The sequence below is a fragment of the Opisthocomus hoazin genome, chromosome 18, assembly GCF_030867145.1.
Source record: "Opisthocomus hoazin isolate bOpiHoa1 chromosome 18, bOpiHoa1.hap1, whole genome shotgun sequence".
NCBI lineage: Eukaryota > Metazoa > Chordata > Aves > Opisthocomiformes > Opisthocomidae > Opisthocomus > Opisthocomus hoazin.
In genome coordinates, this window is record NC_134431.1 from 14645619 (window position 1) to 14657594 (window position 11976).

General features: G+C 42.0%; 1 protein-coding gene across 3 annotated transcripts in view; it reads left to right on the forward strand.

Annotated features, from left to right (window-relative positions):
• Positions 1 to 11976, forward strand: part of PHACTR3 (phosphatase and actin regulator 3) — a 118948-nt gene that overhangs the window by 63137 nt on the left and 43835 nt on the right. For all 3 annotated transcript variants that reach the window (XM_075438327.1, XM_075438328.1, XM_075438329.1), the window contains exons 4-5: positions 2852 to 3034; positions 8082 to 8285. In XM_075438327.1, the coding sequence (XP_075294442.1) occupies positions 2852 to 3034; positions 8082 to 8285 (387 nt within the window). The remainder of the gene's footprint in view (positions 1 to 2851; positions 3035 to 8081; positions 8286 to 11976) is intronic.

The window sequence follows — 11976 nt, forward strand, 5'->3', positions numbered from 1 at the left end:
ATGCTAAGTTGCAAGATCATTTTAATAAAATTAAAATAGTTTAAATAAATACATATAGTCCAGTGAGGAGCGATGACAAGCTGTGCTTTTAAAAAGGCAGCTGCAAACAGACTGCCTACCTGTCTGCAATAAAGTTGCATAAAGTTGCTATAAACATCAAACAAATTTTCAGTGCCTCGCTGCTGCCCAGAAAGGAAAGAATGGCTAACAGTCAGTTGAAGGACATTGCAGCCACCTGCAAGTTATTTTTCTTTACAGAGTGTTGTGAATCTCCAGGGTTATTTTATTATATTATTAGTAGAAGCAGCTTATTAACTGGGATAAAAAATTGACCCAAATAATTCTCAGTAAATGATTAGTGCCCTACTTGGACTGAGCTGAAGTGGCAGCAGTTTCAAGGCTAAGTCCTCGTTTATGCTGTAAGTTGCAATTGTCAAAGCAGCAATACTATGCTAAAATACTACAGAAAATCTGAAAAGCCCTCTGTTTCATCAGGTTCTACTCCGTTTCCAGAGACCTGATTCCTGCTCACTTTCATAAACAGCCCAAACTGGGATGAAGATGTAGTCTGAGAAACCTCTGCGTCATGCATTTACAATAGCTGTGTCTCACTCCAGTGTTGTAGCACAAGGTCTGTCAAGCAGCATTTTGAACTCGACTGTTTGCCTCAGAGCAAACCACAAAGCTAGCACAGAATCTGCATCAATCTGTGAGCAGCCCAGGGAGAAACTGCACCGTCCTTGCTTTGGTGATGAGTCATCCTAACAGGTTATGTCACCCTTTCTCCTCACAAAACCCCAAAGCCCAGCTGCCCAGACACACTGCGCAGTTGCACAGCCTGAGCCCCGTCTGTCCTTCTCTCCTCTCCAGCTCTGCCTGCATGGGGCAAATGCCAACCTGCCCCTTGAAAAGTCCTTAGCCTGAAATACAGCTTCACGCTAGGGAACCAACTTGCACTCTGTAAGAGGTTTCAGGGTGCGAGGTCTGGCATACAGTGGGATTCATTCCCAATAAAATTCTTGCTCTACTTCTAATTACTTTGCAAGACTCTGCTGCTTTCCTTACCAGACAAGCTACAGTCTGTGCCTTCTCTTGTCCCCGGCCAATTTCTAAAATACAGTGTTGGGACCCACTGCCAATCAAAGCAGCACACCCACTTTGATCTAAGCACAAGCTGATCACTTCTGATCAGGAACATCACTGTTGTGAGTCTCAGATGCTCCTCAACAGAAATTCTTCAATAGGACTGTCTTCTGCTTGTCATTGCTTCATTAGTCCTCACACTTCCCATCGGACGGGATCTGACGGAACTCATGTCTTTGACTGCAGCTTCATTGTGGCACAGCTGTCAGCAGCTTGCTTTTCCAAAAGATGTGAGAAGCGTGCAAAGCCGAGTTACCTTGAAAGCATTTAGGGAGCTTCCCCCGATATTTCTTCCCATTCTGAGAACAAAACTGATCAGATGTAGCTGTACTTACAGCACTGAGAGATAAGGGCTGCCTGTCAAATAATGCAGGTAGCTGTAATACACCGATGATTATGTATAGGCTGCCTTCACAATGAGATGAAATGTAGGCAATGAACTTTTTCCCCCTCCCCTTCCCTGTATCATAGCAACTGTGCTACTGCAAGGGCTATTTTAAGAACAGTAACTTTTCACCAAACGTGATTATGAGGCAGACTGAGTGAGCTCAGCATACAAAAATACTGCAGCCCTTCCGCAGCATCTCTGGGCCAAAATCTGATATCCTTACCCAAAAGCACAATAAATTACTCTGCAGATTGTCCAAATAGTATTAAAAAGGGGTAGCTGTGAACATTAGCTATTTTAAAGCAATGTTCAAGAAATTTGTAGTGATATCATTGCAGGAAAGCATAGCCCTGTCAGGAGGTTCCCGAAAGGAGTGTCTAGGGCTAAGAAATACAGGTTCAGAGGTCAGGGGTGGACAGCAGGCATTGCCCATCAGCATGGAGTGCTGGCTAGAGTGGGAATTAATTGCTTTCTTTGGTTTGCAACAGTGATGTACATCTTGGAAATTCTGAGATAGTTGTGAAGTAAAAGGATAGTTTGTATTCTGAGGACTCTTAGTTGTGAAGTAAAAGGATAGTTTGTATTCTGAGGACTCTTGCCTGAATAGGAGAATACGAGAAAAGCTTCAGTCATCAAGATGCGTACAGCTGCAGGGATCACTGGCACAAAAATCTTTCAGAGTAAGCAAAGGGAGCAGTTTCTAGGTCTGCATGCAGAGGGATTTGAATTTCTGATCAGCTCAATGAGACAGGAGATGTATTTCAAAGCTGAGTAACTAAAACTATACTCAAAACCTACAGCTTGGTAGGGAATATTTGCAGCCTTGGCTTCGGTAAGGCTCCAGCTTTACTGTGGAGGTAGCTGGATGGCAGCGTGTCATGCACGGAGCCTGACACAACTCAGACACATCAGACCAACCTGTGCACACACTGCACCATGAGCTCTGCTCATGCAAGGAATTGCCTCCTGACAGGTCTCTTCTTTCCCATGGTTGTCCTCACCTCCCACACAGCAGGTGCTTCCAGAGTACAGTGGCCTTCCTGTACAGGCACAATGGCCATTTGACCAAGCTGCTGGGTGCCTGCAGAAAAGGATGCCCCGTTGAGAAAACCTGGTGGATATTAGTATCCAGATGGGCTGGTCTCCACCAGTTTTGCATTACAGATGCTCAGCACTGTTAGAATCAGGTGCTGCTCAAAGGCAGATCTCAGTCCGCTGAGCACTAACAGCTTTGAGACTTACTCTTCTCAAGAGGATAGCAGGGAGTTTCAGCTTTCACTGCTCATGGTTTCGTTAAGATTAAATGATTTGGTGTTTTAGATACCGAAGGCAAAGCCTGCACTGGTGACGATGCTACGAGAGCAACGCAGAGTGACCCTCCAGCTCCTGTGTGCCAGGCACTTGCCTCAGAAGAGGTGCAGCAAGAAAGTACAAGAGCAGCCACAATGGATATGACCTTGTTTGCTGAGGAGCTGCATTTGGATGAGGTGAAAGAAGATGCAGGTATTGGCTATAAAATGTTGTCAAAAAACTATAAAATATTAAAAAAATATTTCTGCTAAGATGCTTTAGGAAGAGTAAAATATGTCAGTGCATTAAAGGGTCAGACCACCTTGTTCAGCTCAGGCCTTACTAGGTTAGCAACTACTACTTAAGTACAGTGATTTCTGAGATGGCTAGCAAACCGAGGGACCACACAAAGCTTGGCATAATGGGATTAGTTGGATTATGAGACAATCCAGTCTTGGCATGACACCCTTTTGGTATTAGCAGTGACTGGTGCAGAGATGAAACAAGCTTCTCTTAAAAACATTTCTTAAACTCCTGTGCCAAGCCTGAAATTGTTTGTCCTGGCTCAGGAGAGCAATGTCAATACACAGCCCACACTGTCCATATCATCACCCTCTCTACAACACACTGCAAATACAAGTAAAGTTCAATACCAGGAGCACAGATAAGCTAAACCAAGCTCCTTTCATGCAACTGTGCTCCAGCACAGCTCATCCATGACAGCAGATCCCTGGGACCAGAGCAGCCACCCACAACCTGAGCAGCTGGAGGGTTTCCATTCACTTCCTGACAACCAAGAAATGCAAAGCTGCAGAGATAACACTTTATCCTAGTTTGTGAGGAGTGCCATGTAGTGATTACAGATCTTCCTGCCCTCTGGTCAATCTTTACACCTTCTCCATCTGCCTTGGTTGCCTTTTGTTCTCCATCCCACCCCCTTGTGTCCTGCTTTCTCTGGCGTCCCAGCATCTGGCCACTTTCACCAAGCCCACCCCTCCCCACTGTGGCTTGCTAAGCAATGCTGCCTGCTTACACCCTCAACCTGCTTCAGCAGCTCAGAATGGAAATCATTCTCTGAAGTGTTTTCCATTTCTTTGCTTTATCCTTTCCCACTTCCTTTTCCTCCTGTCCATAACTCCTGCAATTTTGTTCCCTCTTGCTGTTTTGTTTTTGTATAATATTGCTTTTCTGGCCCATTTGTAGCTCCACTCCACCCTTAATTGCTTTGACAACAGAAACTTTTCTGTCTCCCAAAAAGTATCTCTCCTCATGTTTGCTCAACACAATGATTTTTTTGTAAGCTTAACAACACCCTTCCATCACCCATCAACTTCATTTCAACTACACGTTATTTCATCAAGAAATATCCCAAAGCACTGTATGTGTGCTTCTAAAGATTTATCCTCTCTCTTTTTTGACTCTTAAAATAGAGACTAAATAGAGAATTGGACATAGACAGTCTCTATTAATACATGCCCTTAATGCTATTTTCCTTTCACTTCAAACTCTATCCTTTATGGCTGTGTTTGGTTTTGTATTACCATAAAAATTAATTGAGGCAAAACCCATTCATCTTCCTGTTCTTAGAACACCCAGATCAAGATCTTGACCAGAATGTCAGGTCTTTTTTTGACTCTTTTCTAGGGTGTTTCATTCCATATCACTAAGGAAATTTCTCTCTGAACTTCTAATTCGTATCATTGGGACAGTCTATCCTGGAAAGATGGCACTAATAGTGTATCATGTATTTAATCTTATGGCTCTGCAAAACCTAGTACTAGGATTTAAAATTTACCTTACACTGCATTCAAAATTGTGGTTTGAGGCTTTCAAAATCATCCCTCTTTCTTATGTCTCTTTCTCTAATCCTAGTTCCTTTTATTGTCTTCCTGGTACCACCCCTTCCTCTCTTCTATATTTCTTTCCCTCCATTTTTTGAGATGTCATTTTTCCAGGTTCCAAAAAATAACAGTGGGGTTACCTTCTTCTGTCTCCCTGGTCTGTGAGACTCCACTCCTATTTGTTGGAAATCTTCCTACCTCTTTCATCGGTGGCCTCTCACTTTTAAAATAATTATTGTTGATTTAGTCTTTATGTGCTAATTTATCCCTGTCTGTGCATTCTAGCATTCCTGTCTCTAGTAAGCCCTCCTTAAGGAATTCATTGGGAGGAAAAGCTCTTCAGAATTGTCAGAGTGTAATACTAAATTTATTATAATGTTGAGTTTATTATAACGTGCGTCCTTGAACTCAGTCCAGGCCCAGTGCAGTAGGTGTCTTTCCACAAATTCGTAGGAATATTTGACCAGCTAGAAGCAAAATGAATATATTTGCTTTATACCCAATATGTCATATTTCATCCTGAGGATGTGGGATGCAGGCCAGTGAGGAAAACAGAAGGAAACAAAAGGAAACATTTGTAGACTTCATGTTTGGAAAGAGGGCAGTTTTTCCCACCTAATCTAGCCAATGGGCTTGGGGGCAGTCCCAAAGGGAGGATTTCTACCTAGCGGTGCGATGGCATTTTGACAAGTGACACTCTGAATAATTAGCTACTCTGGCAAGGAGTCTAGTGCTGAGCACTTGGAATATTTTCAGCAGGATAATATTCACTCTGCTGTATGAAATCTGTTAATAGATTAGTGTACTCAAGACTCAGATCTGCCTTCCAGACCACGTCAAACATGTGCTGTTGTTACCAGAAACAACCACAGGAAAAAAAAAAAGTAAACGGTTGTTTGCAGGGAATGCAAAATGGACATTCTTTAAACAGCAGCATACAATGCCAGTTTATTTTCATGATACCACTCTCAGAACAGGATGGAGTTCAGAAACAAAAAGATCTGTTTGACCGAGGCCGAGTGTGTTTCGGATCCACCTTCTCTATAGTAAAGATCCCACTATGGCTGCTCTGCATCCGTGCCAAACAGCACTTCATGTCACAGGGAGGTCTACTGATTTCAGTGAAGTTACTGTCAGAAGAAAGTATTGCTCCACTTAGGGGAACACATTCAAATCTGACTAATTCTCCCATCAAGCTACTAACATCTACTGGAGCTCTTGATCCTTCTGTAATGTAACCCATTAGTGACTTTATTTTTCTTTTCCTTTATCCCACATTTTTTCTTTTATACAGTAGGCAAAAAAAATACAAAGTTATGTCAGCCTGAAATAAAGCATTTCCCTAGAAGTATACTTAAAAGAAAATTATTTCCTTCTATAATTCAGGCAACTATCACATATGGCAGCTTTCCTATCAAGCCAAATTTCCCAAGAATTCCTGTTAACGATGCATATTTATTCTACTTTCCTGCCTTTTTTTGAATGACAAAATACACATTCCTCCTCTTCTAGGCATACTCATTAATCCGTTTGTCAACAAATTAAATGCTATTATCTTGCCAATGCTATTGTTTCCAACTGCCTAAGTGCTCTGGTACCTCCCCATGCACTCTGAAGACAACGATATTGAATGTTCATTAATACAGAGAGTTTGTATTCCAAACAAGACATAAAACTGAGCCAAGACAAGACTTGTCACGTGGCAGCTGTGGGTGCCCACTGCTGTCAGTTTTTAGGAGATGTCCTAGAATGGTTTGGAGGGAAAGGTACTTTGTTTACGCAAAAATTATAAGAGGGCTGGAACACCTCTCTTATGAGGAAAGGCTGAGAGAGTTGGGGTTGTTCAGCCTGGAGAAGAGAAAGCTCCAGGGAGACTTTAGAGCGGCCTTCCCGTGCTTAAAGGGGCTTATAAGAAAGATGGGGACAACGTTTTTAGCAGGACCTGTTGTGATAGGACAAGGGGTAACGGTTTTAAACTAACAGACGCGAGATTTAGACTGTATATAAGGAAGAGTTTTTTTACAATGAGGGTGGTGAAACACTGGCACAGGTTTCCCAGAGAGGTGGTGGATGCCCCCTACCTGGAAACATTCAAGGTCAGGCTGGATGGGGCTCTGAGCAACCAGATCTGGTTGAAGGCATCCTTGCTTATTGCAGGGAGGGTTGGACTAGATGACCATTAAAGGTCCATTCCAACCCCAACTATTCTATGATTCTATTCTGAGGAGAAACTTAAACACTGTTCTCCACATTTGGATGAGTGTTTCCACCTGCCAGGGTAGGAAGAACAACCCTCATGGCTACTACTGAGCACGCAGTGGCTGAATATGATGTTTGGAGAGAGTCTGGCCGTGGCTGGGGTCCAGGATCAGAGTCAGCCTCAAGCTTCTCTGTGGGTCCCCACGTATGCCAAGGCAGAGATTAGGACATGTAACAGAGTGTGAAAGTCAAACAGTGAGGCACTGTGTGAATTTAGGCACTGCCAGAGTCAGCTAGTATCTGAGTAGGATTGAAGGATGTTAATTTTGGACTTCATCACTGAAATTCCACCTACGTCCTGCTTCAGTTTCATGCCTTTCTGGATCTATTCCCCTGTGCCCTCATCACAGCCAGGTGAATTTGAAGAACTCCTCAGTGATTCAGCCTGCACTAACTTCAAGAGCTAAGTGCTTTTGCCGTCTTTCAGGAAATAATCCTGAAACAAGCATTGCTTCACCACCTCAGAATAAGGCTTTTGTGATTGAAGTTTTTCTTAAGTACTTCACTGATTCTCTGTTCCACCGTAGCTGCTGAGATCCAATGGCAAATCTTTTTTATCGCAGGATTTTCTTGGTTATCAACTTTAACCTCAGGAAAGACTCAACAGTTCTGGAGTCAGGCACAGTAAGAGAAGACTTGGGATGCAAGTTGAAGTCATGTATTAAACAAGATAAAAATTTAATTGTGAAAACAAATGTGTACAACAAACAATTGGAAAGTCAGCCTTCATGTAATATTACCAGTTTGATGCTCTTTGCCCTTTGGCTGTGTGTTCCTAACAGAGAAGAGTACTCATACAATAACTGTGCAGCTGCATGCTGTAAGAAAATTCACTGCAGTTCCAAAAAGTTTTTTGCCTTGCTGTCTTCGTTATTAAAAAAAAAAAAGAAAAGGGAAAAAGGGTTTAGGGAGGTAAGGGAAGTCTAGCAGTTTCCTCAAGAACATCAAAAAATAAATTTCTTCAATATCCTTACACATTTTATTCTTTACCTGCATTCACTGGTTGGTTATTTCACACAGTAATTATTTTCACTATGGAGAAGCAGTGCTTCTAGCTGTGTGCCATGTGTTCTGTTTTTCTGAATGTTCCTGGCATTGTCCCCTGGCCTATCATTATTATTAACTTCATGTTCCCTTAATTTTACTCATCTTCGTACTAGCCAAGAAACCTTCATCACCCACAGAAGAATTAGAAGATGCCAGCCTGCCAGCATCCGAAGACAGTCCACAAGCCTTACTTCTATCTGAATCCACAGATTCCCCCCAGAAACAGATGGAAAGAAACCCAGCCCAGCTTCCCAGCCCTCCGTTGCTCCCAGCTCCACCACCTAAGGCAATCTCCAAAATCACAAAGAGCATAACAGGTCAGTCAAGACTTTCCCATCCTTTATGCACTGTTTGCCTACACAGCACAGTATATAATTTTTCTCTTACATTCTTTTTTAAGCCTATCACCACAAACTGCTGTGAATCAGGCTAGTTATATTGAGTCAACAGAATGCTAACATTTTCCATGAACTGAGCGGTCCGGTTGCCTGATAACAACGCACTGATCTTTGTACTTCACATATTTATCTGAGTCTTTCAGGGGATTATCTGTTGCGAGTCTATTGCACTAAATACATGTAAAGCAAATCAAACCAACTGCAAACATCTGCTGAATCTGATGCTCATATCGATATGCTACAAAACACCAGGAAGATTTAAATATTCTCATTACCTAGTCTCCCGCTGGATAACAGTACAACAGCCAAAATCAAGTTCAAGTCAATAGCTTCTGTGGAGGTTTCTGTCAAGGGTTTGCTCTCTAGGGTAGGTCTAAACTGGAGCTATGAAATCTGGTCTAGTTACACAGAGCACACATAAGTGATACACCTGGCTCCCACAAAGCAATCCTCTGTGCCAGACTTCATTGAATGTTTCAAGTGCAATTCCTCTGGGCCTGATTTTCTAACGTATTGCCAATGTTGTTACATTTTCCAACATTCTGGCACTGCAGAAAGGGTATTAAAGTGAATACGATTTTAGTTTGTTCCAATTTTAGGGCCCCTACATATGGTAAAAGCAGTTAAAAGGGCCTTACTGCAAATTAGAATCAAGTCCTGACATCTAAATGTCAGACCTGTTGGATATTTAGACTTTTAAATGACAGCCATTATCTCAGCCCTGATTTGCATCCACACTCATCTACTGGCACAATGAACAGGGTTTTCAAAGTCACCAGGAAACAAAGTATCAGAGGGGAGTTGTGATCTGACCACTGGGGTTGATAGAAAATACTGGGGTTTTCATTCTTTCAGAGGAAAATTACAAGTATTTGTTTCCCATGGAAAATATCCATATTTTGCCCATGCTTAAAAGCCATAAGGGTTTCAACGGGAGCTGGGTTCAAAATGGTACCGTAATGCTCCTTGAGAGTGGCTGTTCAGATTGCTTCAACATTCTGTGTCATGTGTCACAGAATGCCCTCTCCACCTTGCAATATGAACAAGCACAACCAGGACACCCCTTTGACTTTGCTCAACTGACGGGAAGGCCATGCATTGCAGGAGATGTAGGCTATTTGGAAAACCTGACCCATAGTGGGTAACAAGATTACAGCCCCACCAGGTACTTCACAGCATTTTGAGTCTAGATATTTCACTGCTTAACCAAAGTATTGCCTGCGACATCTAAGATATACTGAGTTTTGGTATTTCATTCACATCTAAATTTTCCACAAAAACAACTCTTTGTTTTCTCAATAACTCCAATAACTATAGACTCTTTTCCAATACTGATTATACATTTGTTTATTTTTGTGTGGATGTGGAGGCAGTGGTAACTTAAGACTAAACAAATACTGTCCATGAGTGAAAGGGAATACAAATGTATGGGGAGAGAGAAAGAGCAATTATGAAAGAAAAGGAAGATGAAGAGGTTGAAAAATGTGTTTAGTTTTTCCTCCTTAACAATGTTAGAGATGCTGTTAGTGAGGAATAAGCCAAGCACCAATTAATCACAGAGAGAGGGGGGAACAAGGCAGGGTGCCAAGACATTGCTTTGCAAGATTATTCACTGAACAGCTGTCATTAGGACAAATAAGGTGTGATCTAAGGAAACTCTCAACTCTCAATACTATCCCAAGCTCCAATGAGGACAAAATCGGTTCTTGAGCTGTTCCAGGAACAAGCAGGTATAGAGATTAAAAAAGTCTCCTCCCTTCCCACTTTAGGGTTAAGCTGAATCTGGGGTTCTTGCTCTGAGAAAACACGGACACCCTCTCTCACTGTGCAGCAGTATCAAGTAACTTAAGAGGTGATTTTTTTCATCCCCTCAGGCCATGATTCAATGGGCAGTGGTCGATCGTAAATGTCCTCTGTGCATCTCCACAGTAGCACATAATCAAAATCCCCTCGAGTGCTGAAAAAAACATCTTTGCTTAGCAAAGGTTGGCTGTCTCCTGGCTGCAGAATCCATCCTTATCCGTGCAGGAGGAGCTCTGGGGTGGGATGGTGTCTCTTTGCCAAGCCATTGCACACTGGGCACCTAGACGCTTGAAGAAACGCTCTTCTGCTTTCAGACATTTCAGATTTTAAATAGGGTAGCTTTTGGACTAGCCTGACCCCTGTCTCCTGGATGCACAGAGAGACAAATGCAGCTCTTGGACAGTGGTTAGGGTTCTGGGTTCGAGGGACAGAAAGGGGCAAAAATGCTTTCCAAAACTGAAAAAAAAAAAAGTAACACTAGACCTTTCTTAGAATGAGAGAGAAGATTTTATTGTGAATGCCATTCGCCTCATTGAAGGATGCTCTCCTCCTCACGCCACAAATGTGGAAAAGAGACCAGATTTAGTGCTGTAACTCTCAAATATTTGATGTTTGATTTTGGTTATGCCTACAGGAGCTCTTCTTCCTACTAGTACTTTTGCTGTTGTCCTCAGTAATTCTGCCCTCCAACCTCCAGATGCCCAGCTCTGTTTGCATCATTACCCTTATGGAGCTGTACCAGATTTCCAGCAGGGAAGTTAAGAAAAGGCATGTAGTTGGTAACTATTATGCAGGATGCTGGGTCTGAGAGGAAGTATTTAATAACTGAAGTTAATATTCAAACCTACTTTTGTCCTCTCCAATTTTCTAGTAAGTTACACTGCTAATAGGAACCAAATCCTTTTTACATAGGTATTTCAGGAAAATCCTGGCTCGAGCAGAAGTTTTTCTCTGCTATGAGCTGAAGTATTTATCTCAAAAGTAAGTGAAAAAAGTAACAATTATCTGTGAAAACAAGTTTGTACAAAAGCTGTACAAGCTGTATCAGTTTAAATTCCCGTTTAAAACACTAGGTGGCAACAAGAGAAAAGAAATACTCTTTTGTATTAATAACTCGCATTGCCTTTTTACACCCAGACTGAGCTATTGATGTAAACAACGCCATAGGCTGGAGACTTGGGATGAAGATATAAGGGAAAGGCAAAAGCATCTTTCTTAGGTCAGATGCTCAGTTATCTTGAGAGTGTGAAATTACCAAATTTACAACCAGGGAAATGTCCAATGTGTTTTGGACTCAGGTGCTAGAGAAATGTATATCTCAAAGTCTAATTCTCAACAAAATGCTTACATTGCATAAAAAATATCTGAATGTGCGAGTAAAAAAAGATTTGATTGCCCCACTCTTTTCTTTTTAATGCTCAATAGAACATCTTTCATTTGGATTTCATTTGGCAAGTTTTGTTAAGTGAACATTATCCTCATACTATAATGATTTTGGCATTTCCTCAACTGGCATATGAAAGACAGAGGTCTAAACTGTGCAGCAATCACAGAATAGCAGATAATAGACACTGGTACATTCTGTCCTGGCTGAGAACCACAGTGCATAAATTTTAATACAGTCTGCCAGAGTCCAGCAGAGAAAGTGCTAGATTGGAAAGCCATCACAGTACAAGGCATTGGTGGTTAGGAGGAACAGTACTGGCAACCAAGATTTCACTGGTGGGCTGGGGAAAAGGAGAATCTGATACTGTGGGAAAGAGGGGAAATGGGGGAGCCATCTATTCTGCTAGATCAAAGATTTGGA